Raw genomic sequence first — 18506 nt, forward strand, 5'->3', positions numbered from 1 at the left:
CACCTTGGTTTCTTTATTAGCTTACTTGAGCACATTACAGTTCTAAGTGGCCTTGTCTCGGATGCAAAGATTTTCATTTATGTACATAAAATCTTACAGAAAAAATATCCTCCGAAGCTTCAAAGAGAAGAGCTAGATATTTTGTATGAAACATTTTGGACGTCTTGAAAGAAGTTCAAATTATGTCCTTCAGGCCCCTTATGCCCATCAGCCCTGCCCAATTAAACCCTAGTATTCGTTGTTTATAGTGAACAAAAACTATAAAAATGTTTCCTAAAGACTTTAATGTCTGACACAAAACATTGTCTGGTAGACATGTATCAAGATTGTCTAAATGAAATCCTTGCTCAAAATTGGCTCTGTCCCATGGGCACAGTTTATCGTTTAAAATGTAAAATTATCTTTGATATGAACTGACATATATTTTAACCAAGTGATTTACTTTCTTGTCCCGTGATGTCCAGCTATGAACTTTTGACAATGTGCACAATTTTAGATGTATATTTTACCTTTGCTACCAGCTCTCCTAAACTTTCACTAAGTGATCTACTGTATTGTCTTTTTTAAAGCATGTGAACCATAAGGTAAAAACGAACTTTGGTTTCAGCTTTAATTTTAGTTTTTACTTAAATTATGACCCTTTCTTGCTTTTGACGTGCAATTTTAACATTTTACAATGTAAACGGTTTCAGTTGTTATATGAAAATCTGGAAACAAAGCGATCCCTGATATCAGATGACCTGAATTTTGATCTAGTGACCCATTTTCTCGTTTTTGATTTACATCCATGTACTTTGAAAATTGTAATGAATTTTGCATGAAATTGTTTTTGGAACAACATCATTCAATTTCTTGACATAAACACACAAAAAACTAGCTTTACACAAAGGACAGTTTGTCCGCAGGTAAGCGCTTTTGAGTCAATGGATGCATTTCTTAAGGTCATATCTAAAGTCAGTAGAACAGGTGGCAGTTTCAGAAGTTAATAAATATTGATTTTAGAGGCCAGTGCAGATTTCTCGGCCGAAATAAAACCGCTTTTACTTGCGTATTTTGGAGTTGTGTATACATGATAAAATGATAGCAGTGATTGCATAAAAAAGGACAGTTGTTATTTGTGCAAAGTCTCAGTTGCTGAAGGACTATATTAGACTTGGAAAGATAAAATTGATACATCTTCAAAGTAAAACTCCTTTCCTGGTTTACTGTTTTTTGTACATGTACTCTTTTTACAATTACAAGATTAACCACTCTGCCACAGACACCCCTGTTTATTAATGATGCCATGCAATTTATTAATACTATCATTTAGCAAGGATCTGATCGAAGACGAGACGCAATCATGAACAAAACATAACCTGAATCGTAATCAACATTTTCGTTTAATTTATTTTTACCCTCATGTATATAAATTTTGATGTAAAGAATGTAATTTTAGAGGATGGCGTAACAAAATACTTCTATTGACATAGCATCCAATGGTTAGATCTAAAAAGCACCGCAAGCTACCTTTCGAAATGAAACTGTCATGTTTCTGTATGAATACGTTACATTGACGTATTAATAAACACATTTATATATGCTTCGTTGATAACCAAATTTTAGGAAATTATAAGAAACACATCAATAATTACATAATTTCATATATAAACACTCTACGTCATCTATTGGAAGCATCAGAAAAGTTGTTTTTTATGGTTCCTTTGGTGTTTCAATGCACATGAGTTTCAGGGGTCGTAAGCATTATTAGTAGACAAACATATAAAATGTCATTGATAACTCTGAAAATTGTTAACTGAATAAGTTCACCGTAAGGAACGTGTTACAGTATCGCGTTTTTCGGTTACAGTATAGAATTTTCAAGATGGAGGGTTATTTATGGGAAGAGAGGTAGGTGATTTTTATTCAGGTCCATACTACTATTAGTTTAGTTTCTAAAAGATGTTTTTGTGCTTTGCTTATAAGGAACAGAATCTGGTATCTAGTCATATATTTCTTCAGACTCTGCACCGCAGATTTATCTCTATATTGTCTCATAAATGTGCAGAGTTGACGGTTTAAAAATTTGAATCGAGAGACCAACGCATTTTTCTCCCATTCCGACATTATTTAAGCATGCCTAGATAAAGTAAATCTACAAAACGTTAGTCCTTTGTGTTAAGAAAACGTTTATAAAAGTAAATAATTAGTTGAACCTATTTTCCTGTTGGTAAAATACGTTTGAAAAAATAAACAATGTTACAGTATAGAGCGATGTTAATTTTGAAGGGTTACAGCATAGACCTAGCGACTTTGATCCGATTTTGTTACAGTTTATACCCAGATTTCGGTTACAGTTTAGATACTTGCCAAATTTCAAACAAAGTTCGTGTATCAACAAATAATCCTCCATCTTTAAACTTCTATACTGTAGTCGAAAAACGCGATACTGTAACACGTTCCCTACGGTGAAGTTATTAAAACAAAACGTTTTTAACTCAAATCGGACTATAAATCGCAGTAATTATTGATTTTCAATGCCAGCCTTTGCATATTTCTGTCTTACTTTTTCAGATTTTCCGTTACAAAATATTCAGATTATCCATGTCATTTTTCGGATTGTGTGTTACTTTTTTTTGAACTGCAGTAGTGCACCTTTAAAAGACTTTAAAAGGAACACACATACCAACCTATCAAATGACTGTGTATAGAGACTGGCGTTACGAAGTGCGAGCTTATGAACTTCTGTTTTTATGCAAGGGAGCGGGCTGCTCCATAAGGAGCATAAAAACTGTTGATTGGATCATTACTGTGAAACATTTTCACGTGTTTTCTGATTTTCATGCTTTTTGTGATTTTTATATGTTCATGCAAATTGTCCCGCTTAAATATTTACTTTTATTGTGGTTCTTAAATTGAGATTTACTGTGCTGTGTTCTATTAAAAGTTAGTGTCATTGTGAATTCTAAAGTAAAAACGCATTTGGAATTATAAATGTATAAAGGACATAAACGGTATGAATATTATGTATAGTTGTAACTTATCTATTCAACAATAAAGATCTGATTTAATAAAAATAAAAATTAAAGTAATCTAAAATTTTAAGTTATTATATATATTCACTACACCCGGTCAAAATATTTAAGCATACATATATACTGTATGTCAATTAAAATCTAATTGAAGTCCTTAAAAGTCTAGAAGGGCCTCAATATCAGCTGGTAACTTGCAATACTTTAAACAAGTGCACACAATAAAAGCATACAAAACATGCCGCTTTAGAATATACCGCCTTTCATTCAACTAGTTTAATGTAAATATTAGATTACAGTCTAAATCTTATTTTAAATCAAGTGAAAAGGATTAAAAGCATGACGTCTGTAAGATTCTTTCCTCCTTTGTGCTACCTTGTTATACATTCAAAATACAACACATTACTGCAAATTAAGTGCAACTTTTAAAAGTTGTAAAAGATCTTACATACCACAAGTCGATTATTTAAAGATTAGTGAACCCATATTTCTGAAGAATTAAAAATACCTGAGGCATAATATACCTTTGAGAAGACTGTTTTTGTTTTGTTTTTTTTTCGTTGGATTTGGCAAATATCGATTCGCAATTATTTTAATTTCTTAAATAAAAAATTAAATATTTTTGTACATAAAACTATAAAAAAAACACTCCTTGTTCGACTGTTATGCAGGGATAAATGACCGCTAACGCGATAAAAACATAATACAGTTATATAATTATTAAAATTACAAACTATGGACCTTAATTATGAAACACCATACTCGTTTAGCAAAGAATATAAATTATGCTTAACAAATGTTTAAGATGTTGTTTTTGGTGCAAGGGGGCGTGAGGGATGTTGCGCGTATTCATTATCCCTAATGTACAGACTCAATCAAACCGAGTCTGCAATTTTCATGTAATTGTGTTGTTATTAATGCTTCCGAAGGATCACTTTGTTTCCATGTTTGTATAGTTCACAACAGCAGGTGTCAAGTGCTTTGTGGCAGCTGTAAAAGTTACCCCGTACTTCACTTCAGTGTTGTAATATTTTACTGGTCCTTCGGAAACATTGATGTCAACACTATAAAGTGTTGAGAATCGAGAAACGCCAAAGCCGGTGCTAGGGGGCGTAAAGGATGTTGCACATATTCATTATCCCTCATGTACAGACTCAATTAAACCGAGTCTGCAAGTTTCATGTAATTTTGTTGTGATAAATGCTTCCGAGGGATCAATTTGCTTGCAGATTTTTTTTGCTACTTAGATTTTAATAGCTTTTTATTTTAATTAAAATACGTCATGAAAGTTTACGTTATGCCATGGTTATTCATGACGCCATGAAGATATTTTATGTCACGTTTCCTTTGAAATATCTTAAGATATATAGGTTGTGAAATCCATGTAATTCTCTATCCCTATGTATCTGTTTTTAAAACATTTATATCCCCATATACTGTCAGATGAACCTAAATATATATTTTTAAATCAATACTCAAAACTAAGTGGTATTCAGTATGATTTTATTAAAGACACCTCAAGGAAGCCCTTTCTAATCTCACAAATTCTCAACTACACTTAATTCTTTATAATCTGAAAAGTTTAGGACTGTCTTGACCATCATATGGGATTTTCTCATCGAGTGTGAGTGAAGGTATTGAATACGGGTCAAAGTTACATACAAACTATTATACAGAAAATGAAAGGAAAAAAAACGAAAGAAACAAATTAAAATGAAAATAAAAATGATTCACAATGAGTAGTAAACGTTATGAGTTTTTGACGTTCGCCTAATTGATGGCACTATCATGCACGACGTCACGTGCGTTTTTGCTGTCTTCAGCCATATAAACAACGGAGATAATCATTTTTAAGTCATGCATATTATTGATTAAACAATCAGCACTTCTCTTGAAAAAAATCTTTTAATATATATCTTAAAAATATCTTATTATGATTGTTTTTGTTATTTTTTGACGCCGTAGTACAATGCTATCGGAACTGTTGTTACACTGTATTTATATCGTTTGATACCCCACGACCGTTTAACATTATAAAACGTGGCCTTCAGAAATTTTGATAATTTTATACATGTATACCGAATATGCAACAGAAATGTAAATGAAATACCCTTTTATGATTTATAATTTATATATACGCATTCTGCATACAAATTTAAACAGATACTTGAGAGGCACCTACATTTAAATTAATACAATAAGCAAGTTTTATGTTCAGCCAAGTCATGTGTTTTTGAATCAAGACCATAAACAAGAATTTGGGTGTTTTAAAGCATAAACGATAAATTACTTCCGAAGCATTTACGTTGGTTTAAACAATATTTTATTTCAGACAAATATATATCCCAATATATTACAATAAAATGCAAACATGATTGGGTAGAAAGCTAAAAGCTTTTTTAGAAACTATCTCCTTGAAATGAAACAGTAGTTATTAATGATAACATTCAAGACATATATAAACAAAATATTGTATTTTAAAGCATTTACGTTGAAAGTCGTTCCTTTGAAAAGTGAACAAAAAAACAGAGATTTTGTCAAAGTTTGATGATATATTAAGTACATTTTAACACAATATTTTACGGTTGAAAAACTTATACTGATGTAAAAGTATAGTTATATACAATTTAGCGGACCGATCAAACACTATTTTACACGAGGAAGACTTCCTTGATAAACACAATTTATTTATGCAACCACATCACTCGAACGTGACATGACATTTGAAAATTGTTAAAACTTATACAAATATTAATGAATTTATCTAAAGGAAGGTTACAAATTAAATATCTTAATGATTAAAAAAACAACTTAATGCTTAATATGACATGATACGTAAAGAAATTGAATGTTTACCAGTTACAATCTAATGATAGCCATAAATACAAATATTATATATCTAATAAATCTGCAATCGACAATCTGCATTTGTACCTTGTGACCGTCAAATATATTCGCGTATTGGATCCAAAAGAAATATATTATTTTCATATAGGACGGTTGGGTACATGTGCACTAAACGATGTTGGTATGGTTTCCGATTTAAATCTCTTACAAATCTAAGACCGGTAACCATGCTTGCATAGAGACGCTTGATAATATATGTTACAACAGCTCGGTGTCAATGTGATATTTTTCGGAATTATATAATTATGATGTTTATAAAACAGATATTAATGATAAATATAAATTGTTACAATGTATAATTTGTTAAAAACAACATATCTTTTTATTCACTCATACATGCATACAACATGTAATATGAGGATAAATGTCAAAATAGGTAACGAGGCATTTATACAAATTGAGATCATAATTGAGACTATAATTACTAAACATTATCAGCATATCTATTACATATCTATTACATGTTATTTACTTAGATGAACATTATGCCTTAGAAACAATGTTTTTAACTTCTTTAGAAATGCAAATATGAATTTTACAACATTTAAATATTGCTTTAACAGAATGTTAGATAGTTGTTACCGGAAGAAAGTAGCTATTAGTGTGATATAATTTTTCATAAAAGTTTTTAAAATGTAAACAAAGTATCTCAGTATTTTAACTTCCTAACAAAATTCACTATAATTGTATTTATTTCTATAAGGCAGCATATGGAAAAAAAGGTTTATGTAATAAGCCGGTGATTAATCTTTTAAATACTATAATAGTACAGCAATTAATTAGGCTTTTGAGAAATGAATATAAAAGTATATCTGAAGCATAATGGACCTTTCATATATAGTAAGAAAGTAATAAGTGAATATCAGTAAAACAAAATCATATCTCAGAACATTACAAAATCACAACTGACTTTAAAGTGCAAACATAAATATGTGGTTACATTATTACCTTTCTTATAATTATCATTAAAAATTTCATAGTTTATAAAATACTGGTGAATATTTTATTGAAAAAAGTTATTATAATTCATACATATTAGGACGTCTATAAAAATAGGGTTTTATATATTTGCCTCTTTCTTTAGAAAATCTATTACATTTAAAAGATAATGAATCTCATCAACGATTATATTTCTACAAAAAATACACATTCTTTCATTAACAGGTATATTTGTCTGAATTTGATAAAGTTAAAATTATTGCATTTTGGGAGTACGAGAGATAAGGTTCAATTCCAAAAGACTTTTAAAATAAATTGTAGAAATAACTATTGCTCGATTTATTTATCTTTGAATACCATTCATTTAAGAAAAGATCTTTTAGCTTTGGTCTTACTGTTAATTTCAACCATTTGGTATCGATTGTTCCAAACATTGTTGAAACCGCATTTTATTAGTATTGATTTTAAATTGTAAATCCACGGATATCTACGTTCAAAATCATTATCATAAACATTTATTGTACTTCTTCGCATATAATTGTATACAAAGTATGTCAATTTATTTGGTATTAAACCATTTTCGTTCTGAAGGAGAAGCGCCCAAAATGAAACTATTCTTTCTCCCGATATCCATAGACAAGGCGTACATCCCGTTTCACCGTATATGAAATAACTGGTCGTAGAACGTTTTAGTTTAAGGATATGTTTTAAAAATTCGAGTTGTACTCGTTAAATAACGTCAAGATAACGTATCTCCAAATTTCCATAAAGTAATATTGGTTTAACAGTTTTATTTAAAGTTCAATTTTGTAAGTCAGTTGGTACATTTAATCTATTTGAATTTCTTATCAGACTTTACATCGATTTCTGCAATATGTGTCTTAGTTTTAGCGAAAGGATCACTTCTTTTAAAAATATGCCGAGGTATTTATAATCATTTACAATTTCGATTTGTTCATTTTTATAAGTAAAATGATAATTTCGGTGTCTCCCTTTTGATAATACAACTATCTTGGTTTTAGAAGTATTGACTGTAGGTTTACAAATATTGCAATATCTTTCATATGTATTAAGTGCTTCTTTTATGTCATTTCTATCTCAGCCATAATAACAGTGTCATCTGCATAATTATAACAGAATAAAGAATTGTAAAATAAATGTCAAGCTTCGTTTATAGTTTATATTCGGATCATTATGAAGCAAATTTCCACATGTATTACTATTATTTTGAAAGAAATCTTTAAGGTCATTTAAATACATCGAAAAGTGTAAGGAAGGTAAAATTTCCCTTTGTTACATGAGAAAAAGTTAGACAGTTGATAATTTACCTTCACACAGGATTTTATTCCTTTGTACATATTTTGTACAGCCTTTAGACACTTTCCTTGAATATAAGCATTAATCTCTTTTTCCCATAGAGTATCAAATGCCTGTCTTAAATCAATAAAAGAGCAAACTAGTTTTCTTTCGGTGTTATTTAGATATTTTGGACAAACATAATAATTCGGTGAGCGAAGTTTTGAAGGAGACTAATAATATACTGTTTGATTCTTGTAGTAATGTTTTTGAAGACATCAATTCAATCAACAGGGATAGTGTCAAAAAGTGACATTTGGCGGGGGATTTGTATTGTAGAGAAGGAGTTAGGCCCAATTATATAATTTGTGACTCGACAGTAAATTTCACCGATAATATTAGTAATATACCTGACGAGACCGTTCCCAGAACCTCATGCGATAACATATGTAATAGCCGTGGATTAGAATTGTTAGACCTGTGCAAAGCGACAGGTTTATGAATTGCTAACGGGCGATATGTAAACACAGACGCGTACACATTTTTAACCGTAATGCATGTAGCGTTATTGACTTTCTTTAGTTAAAATATACAGACTTTCATACTATCAATTCGTTTGAAGTCTTGTCATTCAACGCTTTCAGTGACCACGCACCTTTAACATTCAGTATAAATGGAAACAAGCCGCAATACTTACAAAACAACAAAATGCAATCAGAAAATCATAGATATTATAAATGGGATGATGACAAAAGGGAATCATAAAAAAATGGTATAATTGGAAAGCTTAATGTATTAAATGATACTATTTTTAACGACTCTTTGGATATAGACACTGCAATTATTCAATTTTCAAAAGCAATAATAGAAACGGAAGATCCATTATTTAAGACTATTTTAAATTATGCCTGTACGATGTGGGGTTTTTCAAAACGAAGGAAAAAAGCGCATACTTTGAGTTTTTGCAAAGCAAATTTGGGAGTTAAAGCAGCAGTTTATGGGAAATTGGCACGGTATCCTTTGTATATAACAAGATATTTTCAAATTAAATTTTGGCTGCATCTTTTAAATACGGATTACATTATAATTAGATACGTGTCTAACAAAGAAATGTTAAAATGGTAACATGAGCAATTGGGCCAATAAAGTTAAACTTTTACTTGCACAATTCGGGTTTTCTTACGTCGGGGATTTTCATGACAGCATATTAGATTCTCATTTTCTCCCTGTATTCAAACAGCGGCTTATAGACTGTTATGTACAAAAAATGGCGAGCGAGGTCTGCGTGATAACAACTTTTAAAATAATTTATATGTTTACATTAAGGATGAGTTCAACATGTGGCAACATAGAATTAACAGTGACAGAGATTTTGACAGATTTATAGCAGTTCATCAATCAGTAACGCCTTTACATTTATGGCTGTTTTCAAATACAAACAGTGAGATTAAACATGTTATATGTGCAACAAAAGTAAAATACTTCTATATCGACAGTTTCCTGCAAGTTATTCCTGTACAAAATGTCGACAAGAAACTAGTGATATAAACAGACATATCTTTGCTGAATGTGATACATTTACACATGAACGGGCACGCTTTACACATTCAATTGATCAGAAATTTAGCTCTGAAGTTTGCCGTTTATTTCTAAGAATTAACCCGGAAACATTCTTGCGAGGACTCTTTGATTCCAATTTATTTACTGTATTTGGTATTAATCCAGAACTCAAAAAAGGCTTTACCAACCTATGTTGTAAAAACGTTCACAACATAACGATGGAATATAAAAAGTAATCTTTAGAATATTCTAATAACATTCTCCATGAGAGATCGATGTTTATCTCAGACTTCTAAGGTTAAATGCAATATAATAAATCCATACTAAATGTTCCTATACATTACACTTATATTTCGTGTTTTCGATAAGTTTTAAATGTAATCGGAACATATTTAGTAACAGTGCATTAAAAATATTCTGTAAATACCACTATGTCGAACATTAACAATATATCATGTGCTTACTAATAAGTTAACATTGTGTATGCATGCTGTAATAATTCTGTATAATGTAACTATATATTTAATGAAAGACATTGTGTTTTTCGTGTAATAATCATATGTTATGTTCTCATGTAAATGTGTTTTTTAATTGTAATATCAGTCACTGAAAAGTAAATAAAAGATTATATATCAAATCTTATTTTTATAGGCGTCCTATCATGTTCAAATTTACACAGCTTCCTAATTCGAAAAATAATGTCTATAATTATTCATTACATAGACTTTTATATCTCCAACGTTTCGAGGGGTTAATCCTCTCTTTTTCAAGGAGTTTCTGTTTATTTTTACAAATCACATATTTATCTTCTAACATGTTTTATCTAACACTATGTTATTTATGCAGGAAATGATGTCGTTGGCGTCAACAATAAAAATATGCAAAACATGATGTCAAAATTCTTCCAATGCATAATGTTGTTCCACTTATTCACTGTTAGTTATAATATTTTATGTGAAACATATTTCATTGTATTACATTAAGAAAATATAAATAATAAAAATAATATTTATAAAAGCAAATAATAATAATAATAATAATAATAATAATAATAATAATAATAATAATAATAATACTAATAATAATAATAATGATAATAATAATAATAATAATAATAATAATAATAAATAAATAAATAAAAATAATCATAAGAAATAATAATAATAATAATAATAATAATAATAATAATAATAATTATAATTATAATAATAATGATCATAGTGATAATAATATTTAGAAATACTACTACTACTACTACTACTACTAATAATAATAATAATATCAATAATAATAATAATATCAATAATAATAATAGTAAGAAGAAGAAAAAGATGAAGAAGAAAAAAAAGAAGAATGATGATAATGATAATAAACACCAAATCCCAAAAGAAGCTTAAAAACGGAAATATGTAGCTTGATCAGTTTGAATTTGTTCTGAACAATGCGTGCGGAAGGAACTATAATATATGGAATTTTGAAAGTGGACTAGAGGTTATGAAGCCTGCATATCACCGATACGACGTCAAAATTAAAAAGGCAGGCAACATATCCTAAGTGTCATTATACAGTAGTCAAGTCGAATACTGGAACCATCCAACTAGAAAAAAATACATAGAGAAACTAAAAGCACCACAAACAATCATCAACAACAATCATGTCGTGCTTAACGATCTTGAAGGATCGAAAATATAACATCTTTGACTGTATAAACGATACGGCATTTTAAGTCCGCGACACGGCACACATAACACAGTTGTGACAACCACCCCCCCCCCCCCCCAAAAAAAAAAAAAAAAAATAACAACAGCAACCAAACAAGACAATAGAAACAAATCTAAACGGAAACTGTTAAATTGTTGCAAGCTCGGTTTGGTTGAGCCTGTTTATGGGCGGTATTGGAAAGTGCATGTTATCATCCAACAAAGACTAGATCAGTGAAAAATAAATAAAAAAGATGGAGGAACAAAAAATGTATTACCTAACAACATTTAAAAAAAATATAAATAAGAAAGTTATTACCTTACAAGGAAGGTAACAATAGCCAGTCTAACCACGCAATTCATTATCGCGCTACTGAAATAAAATCAATATGCGTGAGCGCTTATAATGACACATAAACCATAACCGGATGTTACTTCTATTTAAATAATTCTTTACGGAGAGAGTTTAAAATAAAATAAGTTCTATTTTTCTTTATGTACACTGTATATACAGACTTCTGGATATTTTCCTTATATACGGGCAATTTTACAAATGTACGCTTTATATTGTGTTATTAAAACATAGATAACTACGGTGTTCGGTTTGGCAAATGTGATTTTTTTTATTTCGTCCTTACCCGCGATGCACGATGGTACGATGGTGAAAACGCGAAAGTAAGATGACACGATGACGAAAACACGATGCAACGATGGTGAAAACACGATGATACCCATGGTGAAAACGCGATGGCACGATGGTACGATGGTGAAAACGCGAAAGTACGATCACACGATGACGAATCACGATGCAACGATTGTGAAAACACGATGGTACCCATGGTGAAAACGCGATGGCACGATGGTGAAAACGCGATAGCACGATGTTGAAAACGCAATGAACGATGGTGTATGCGCGATGGTACGATGCTTAAAACGCGATGTTACGATGCTGAAAACCCGATTGCGCGATGGTGCGATGTTACGATGGTGAGACAACGCGATGGTACTATGGTGAAATCGCATTGGTACGATGGTGAAAACGCGATGGTACGATGGTGAAAACGCGATATAACATGTTGACATTGTTTTTGTCAGTTGCACATGCTTAAACATTGTTACTATGAATAACCTTTTTGTCTGATATTTTTGATCTTTTTTTCGTCGATGAGATTCTTAAGTTCACATTTGCCATTATGATTCGGATTGATTTGTACATATGTTTCTATTTACTGTCTGTAAATTATCATTAATTTGTTACATGTACATTGTATTTCAATGCTACAATTAAAACGCTACAGGTGTCTAATAAGATGCTTTCAATAGTCAGAAAAGGTATTGTTAAGTATTTCTTCCCATTTTGATATCGTTATGCTTTAAATTCTAAACTGCATAAAAGTGTGATTAAAAAAAACAATAATAAAAAAACACCAAAACACAACGGTAGAACTTTGCTATACACAAGTGTTCAGGGTTCAATACTTCTTTATTTTCCGAAAATTACCTTTATTTTACATTTCTTTTTTTGAAAACACATAATTAAATGTGACCTTCGTCTTTCTATTTTTCGAAAATACTAATTGTTAGTTCAGAAAATTCAAACAACCTAGTTCTGATTTATGGCACCATGCTTAGTGTAAAATGCAAATATAATGACTTCCAGTATATAAATATATACAACATGGACCTTTGTTCAGCTTGTTAATTTTTCATCATGGTGATAAATAAAATAATGTAGTCATTTGGTATGTGATAAATTTGCTCCGTTAACTCAAATCAATTACTCATCAAACATGTTTGTTCGCGCACTTAATCGCGGTTGTCAAATATAGCGTGTTCTTATATGTAATGTCTTATTACAATAACGAGTTCAAACATCAAAACCATCCAAGATTTTTTTTTATCAAATTCACACAAAGGAACATAAACTGCTGATTTAGATGTTTATTGTAATTTAAACCGATTTTAATACCGTGGGAAACATATCTAAATATGTATAGATCAATGATATAAGAGACGTATTTTTAGGTTTGTTTTCCGAAAATCATAAAACAGACAGTACATAAATCACTTTATGCAGATCGTACGGACATAAGCAATAAACATATCCAAATAGGGTAGATCGTTTTTGTTGTTACATTGTGTGTTCGATCACATTAAGGCTTGACTACTACTAGTATATAAATCCATATTTATCATTTATGAAGAACTGAATAGTTTGTATAAGGTAAGACGTACATTTTTTATCATGTTATTTGTTAATAAAACTGGTTGTTTTTGCGAATTAAATACATGTGCACAGTTTGATAAAATTTTGTTTAACCAATTTAATTTGTATTCTCGGTTGGCAGCAATGTAAACCGTAATGAGACTTTGTGTTGAGCGCAAGTTTCACCTATCTCGGGTTAAAGTCAGGATGAGACTTTTTTTGTCATCTTGGTATGAATTAAATATTTTGTGTCCACTCTATGTCTTTTAAACCGATAAAAAAAGAAATAACAAAAAATGCCAGAAATATCAATTACAATGGAATGATGTGCACAATATAGGTTTAGGCTTCCTGGGATCAAAATTGATCTCACTGGGGGATATTTTGTGCAGGAAAATTTTATATATCTAAAGGAAAAGACATTTTATGTTTAGTAGGCAAAACAACTATTAAATGTGTAGAGTATGTAACATTACCTTATTGACCCTGACAAAACTGATATGAACAATCAAAATCCTTGGCTAGAAGGTATATTTTCGTCATAAGTAATGAAATTAATGGAATTGTGTTTGAACGTCTAATCAAATCGAATAAACATCAAGGTCACACTAATTGTATATCCGTTCCATGTAATAAATTACATAAATTCCAATACATGACAATTTCAAAAACAGCTAAATATAATATTGATTTGTGACTTAAAGTCCAGGTCCGTCTGGCGAGCTTGCGGGAACATTCTAAAAGATTGTTCTGTCCTAATATGAAGACAATTCATTAATCACCATAAAACTATATAACCACTTTGGTGCATGTGTTCTTATAGTATTGTAAGTAAAGAAGGGGCATAATTATGTTAAATTGACTATAAGAATTATGAAACTTAAGTTAGACAGTAACATTGTGATATTGCTTTGACGTGCCAAGTTTCAAGTCTACATGTTTAACTGTCTATGAGATTGAACAGGACGGGACGTGACAAAATGATTACTATATAGCCCCCACCCCCTGAAAATGCTTGGTCTTGGGTATTATAATCAAATTTCCTTTAAGTTGAAACGACCATCATCTATGCAACTAACAACGAGACTAGAATAATTTGTTAAGATTTTACGTTTTGAACAATGTCGCATTTCATGAAACATTACTATTACCTTAATTTCTAAATATGTTTGTTTATGTTTGCTATCTTATGTTGTTTTTTTAGTTTATAAAAAAAGTTATATCAATAAAACAATTGTATCATTAACTTTGGACTTCATTGATGTGATGGAAACAGTAGAAATACTTATCGCCTTTTATTACTTGTTTTTTTTTCTCGTTATAAATAGACATGAAATACTGTGAAAACGAATATAATTTAAACTCAGTGCATTTTCTTTTAAATACTGTATTGCATTCTTGTTTAACATTTATTTACCAGATTACAAGATAACAAAATGGCAGGCGATGGCTTCCGTGATAACCGAGGACGTTTTCTACCGAATCATATGAACGCTAACGATGCATTACAACGTTGGTGATAGGTATCAAGTATCAGCTGATTATATGGGCAAACCTGAAAATGCTATAGCGGAGATTAAAGAACCTAATCCGCATCAGTACGGTCCTGGGGTGAGCTCAGATATTTATCCGAAGAATGGAAACCCGCCTAATCTTGTCACAGTGAACAAAAAGTATAAAAAGTGATACATACTACTTAGTAACGCATCTTAAAGTAATATACAGTTTATTGAACAAAAGTTTTATCTGACATTAGGAAAGTACTTTAGTTTGGAAAGCGAAAATTTTTTATCATTGTTCCTGATTTATTGTTTATTGTTAATCTATATACTGTGTTACTTTCATGATAAATTAATTTTTAGTTTTAAGTATTACTATAAAATCATAATTTTTTTTTTTGATACCGATGATTAGTATTCAAAATGTTATTAATAAATGTTTAACATTTTAGCAATTTGTGTCATGCACTTTTTCATTATCCCTCATTTACACACTCAAACAAACGGAGTCTGCAATTTTTATGTAATTTTGCTGTTTTTAATGAATCTGAGGAACCACTTTGTTCCAGATATTCCATATTCATTCTGTAGAAATTTCAGATAGTAATAGTACGTATCGTTTATCTATTCATCTCAATTTACATGTTGACGTAAAAAACGCTGGTAAAGCACAGCATACCTGAATAAAATTTGTATGGAAATTATTATTATTTAATTTATTTAGGGCCTTTAATAATATAATACATGCAGTAACTTCAACAACCTTCAGTGTTTTCCTAGACAACTTTATGTCAGGGGAAGTCCCCAAAAAGGTGTCATCATTTACTTTTACTAACAATCATTTTTACTTTTACTAATGAAATTAAAACCTGGATTATTTCATAGATAATTATTTGGCCATCAGATTTATCAACCCCAAACTAAATGTTTAAATCATGGATCAATAGATTTTTTTCTAAAACTTATTTCTTTAGGCATATCTCATCATAAGATACTATTTCTCAAAATATGATAAATAATAAAGCTAGACGTTTGTGTTCATAAACAAATATTCAAAACTTTAAAAGGTCAGAAAGTTTCAAAATTAGTTATATATTTTTCTTGTTATTAGTGCTTCAGTTGTAAACAATTGACCAGTCATGAGATAGATTCTGTCATCATCCTGTCTGTATAGTACACAAATAAATGCATCACACATACAGATAAGTTTCTGTACTTATCTTCGCATTTCAGTTAATTTATTTTTCAATATATTCTATTTCACGGGAACAACAAAAATAAAACATATTTTGTACATATTATTATATACCTTGCCTATCTTGTCATCTAAGATTTTTGTCAATGTGACATTGCAATGAATGTTGATAGATAATTATGACGGAACATAATTTGCTTAAGTATGACTCTGACTTTTCCAATTTATTTACAGTGTATCTCCACATCAAGAGACAGTTCGTATATTTTTCCTACACTCATACCGTAGCTGTGATTTTCCGATGTATTGTCCCTGTAATATTTTAAGGTTTACATTTGTACAAGTACATTTGAGCCGTGTCACGACAAAACCAACAAAATGGGTTTGCGACCAGCATGCACATCTGCGCAGTCTGATCAGGATCCATGCTGTTCGCTATCAGTTTCTCTAGTTTTTATAGGGTTTGTGAGCGAACAGCATTGATCCTGATCAGACTGCGCGCTGCGCAGGCTGGTCTGGATCCATGCTGGTCGCGAACCCATTATGTTGGTTTTGTCGTGGCACGGCTCATTTGTATAAGCAAAATGTGAAAAACAAAATGTAACCTTCAAGTAAAAATCGGCTTTATATTGATCCCTTTTTCCTTTAACTTAAGTAAAATTAATCCATAATTTAACAATAAGTTTTTCTTTTGGTCATTAATACTTAATATCTGAAGAAATAACGGTAGTTTAAATTAGATTCATAGTAAAAGTTAACGCAATAAAATCATTAAAGGAAAATTACAACTTAGAGGTAGCTTTGTAATGTTACGTGATACTTGTGCTTATCAGTAATTAATTGGGTCAAGTTGGGTTTTTCCTGCATTCTCTATAGTAAATTGTAGAATTAAATACAGTAGTCTCTAAAATCATTAAAGGAAAATTACAACTTAGAGGTAGCTTTGTAATGTTACGTGATACTTGAGCTTATCAGTAATTAATTGGGTCAAGTTGGTTTTTTCCTGCATTCTCTATAGTAAATTGTAGAATTAAATACAGTAGTCTCACTACAGTCACATCACTGGTTCGTCGATACAATGTTTACTTAAGTAATTTTCCTGACATAGAGATGGAATTATTGCGAGCTTAATTGTAGAACCTATTTACCTTACAATTAGACAGCCTGGATTAAACTAGTCACCAAATATGACGATTATAATCCTTATGACTCTCAAATTATTAATAATATTGAAGTGAACTGGGTTTTTGAGTGAGAAGTCATTCTCAATTCAAAATATCCTCTTTTTTCCCCTTTTTCAAAAACATGTTGCCAACAGCTGGCAAAAAATCAAAATGTTTTAATTTCTGAGACATGAATCTTTTCTGACATTATTTTTTAAAAGTAACAGGTTGTATTACTTTCTTTTTCATACACATTACTAAAACTTAAATTGGTTGGAAACAGGTGAATATTTTAAGTTTTAATATACTGCAAGTCTGTAACGTCACTTTTCATTGGATAATCGTGACGTTTATATTTAAGAAATAATATCGGTCTTAACGGTGCTTATCAGATATTGAACACCGGTTTTGAGTTTTGATGCGTAGGAATTGACCACGAAGGCCGTAGGTAATATACACATTAAATTTCCCCATTAGGTACCCACTTTATAACCAATATGCGCTGTGACGATGCGCTTACGGTTCGATGTTGCACAGTGTAAATTCCAATATTCTAGCACTTTTTAACTGTCAAATAAAACATATTTACCACAATAGAGTAATGATAAATATCATCATCAGTATTTAAAACAAATACAAGAAAAGCATTGATGCAAAGCATCACAGGCGACGCCAAAAAAAATGATCAAGTTTTGCACCTAAATTCTTAACAAAAGATGTGTACTTTATAGCAATACCATATAATCCTAATGGGGAAAATTTATGTGTACATTACCTTTCTGGCTTGGTTATATCAATTTCTTTCGGTGGATATTATATCCAATCAAAAAAGGGGTAAAAATCTGGAAGGGTAATAACATTTTTTATAATACTGCACGTTTGTAACGTCATTTTTCATTGGATAATCGTGACGATTATATAGTTTTATATACACGGCTGCTGTCGATACATGAAGAAATCTTACTTTTTTCTCTAAACATCATGCTTGCTGTATTATAAATTCGTTATAAAGATCGTTGACAGGTTATAT

At 30.5% G+C, this 18506-nt stretch overlaps 1 protein-coding gene and 1 long non-coding RNA gene across 2 annotated transcripts in view; one reads left to right on the forward strand and one right to left on the reverse strand.

Moving 5' to 3' along the window:
• Positions 1-11873, reverse strand: part of LOC132756625 (uncharacterized) — a 45082-nt gene extending 33209 nt beyond the window's left edge. The window contains 1 exon segment of the mRNA XM_060747745.1: positions 11733-11873. Within this exon segment, the coding sequence (XP_060603728.1) occupies positions 11733-11776 (44 nt within the window). The 5' untranslated portion in view covers positions 11777-11873.
• A 1216-nt stretch (positions 11874-13089) lies between these two features.
• On the forward strand, positions 13090-15577 carry LOC132756627 (uncharacterized). The gene is made up of 2 exons (XR_009629354.1): positions 13090-13637; positions 15040-15577. It is a non-coding gene; the product is annotated as an uncharacterized LOC132756627 (long non-coding RNA).
• Positions 15578-18506: the final 2929 nt, after the last annotated feature.

The sequence above is a fragment of the Ruditapes philippinarum genome, unplaced genomic scaffold (genome assembly GCF_026571515.1).
Source record: "Ruditapes philippinarum isolate M1 unplaced genomic scaffold, ASM2657151v2 ctg3401_1_1_1_1, whole genome shotgun sequence".
NCBI classification, from domain to species: domain Eukaryota; kingdom Metazoa; phylum Mollusca; class Bivalvia; order Venerida; family Veneridae; genus Ruditapes; species Ruditapes philippinarum.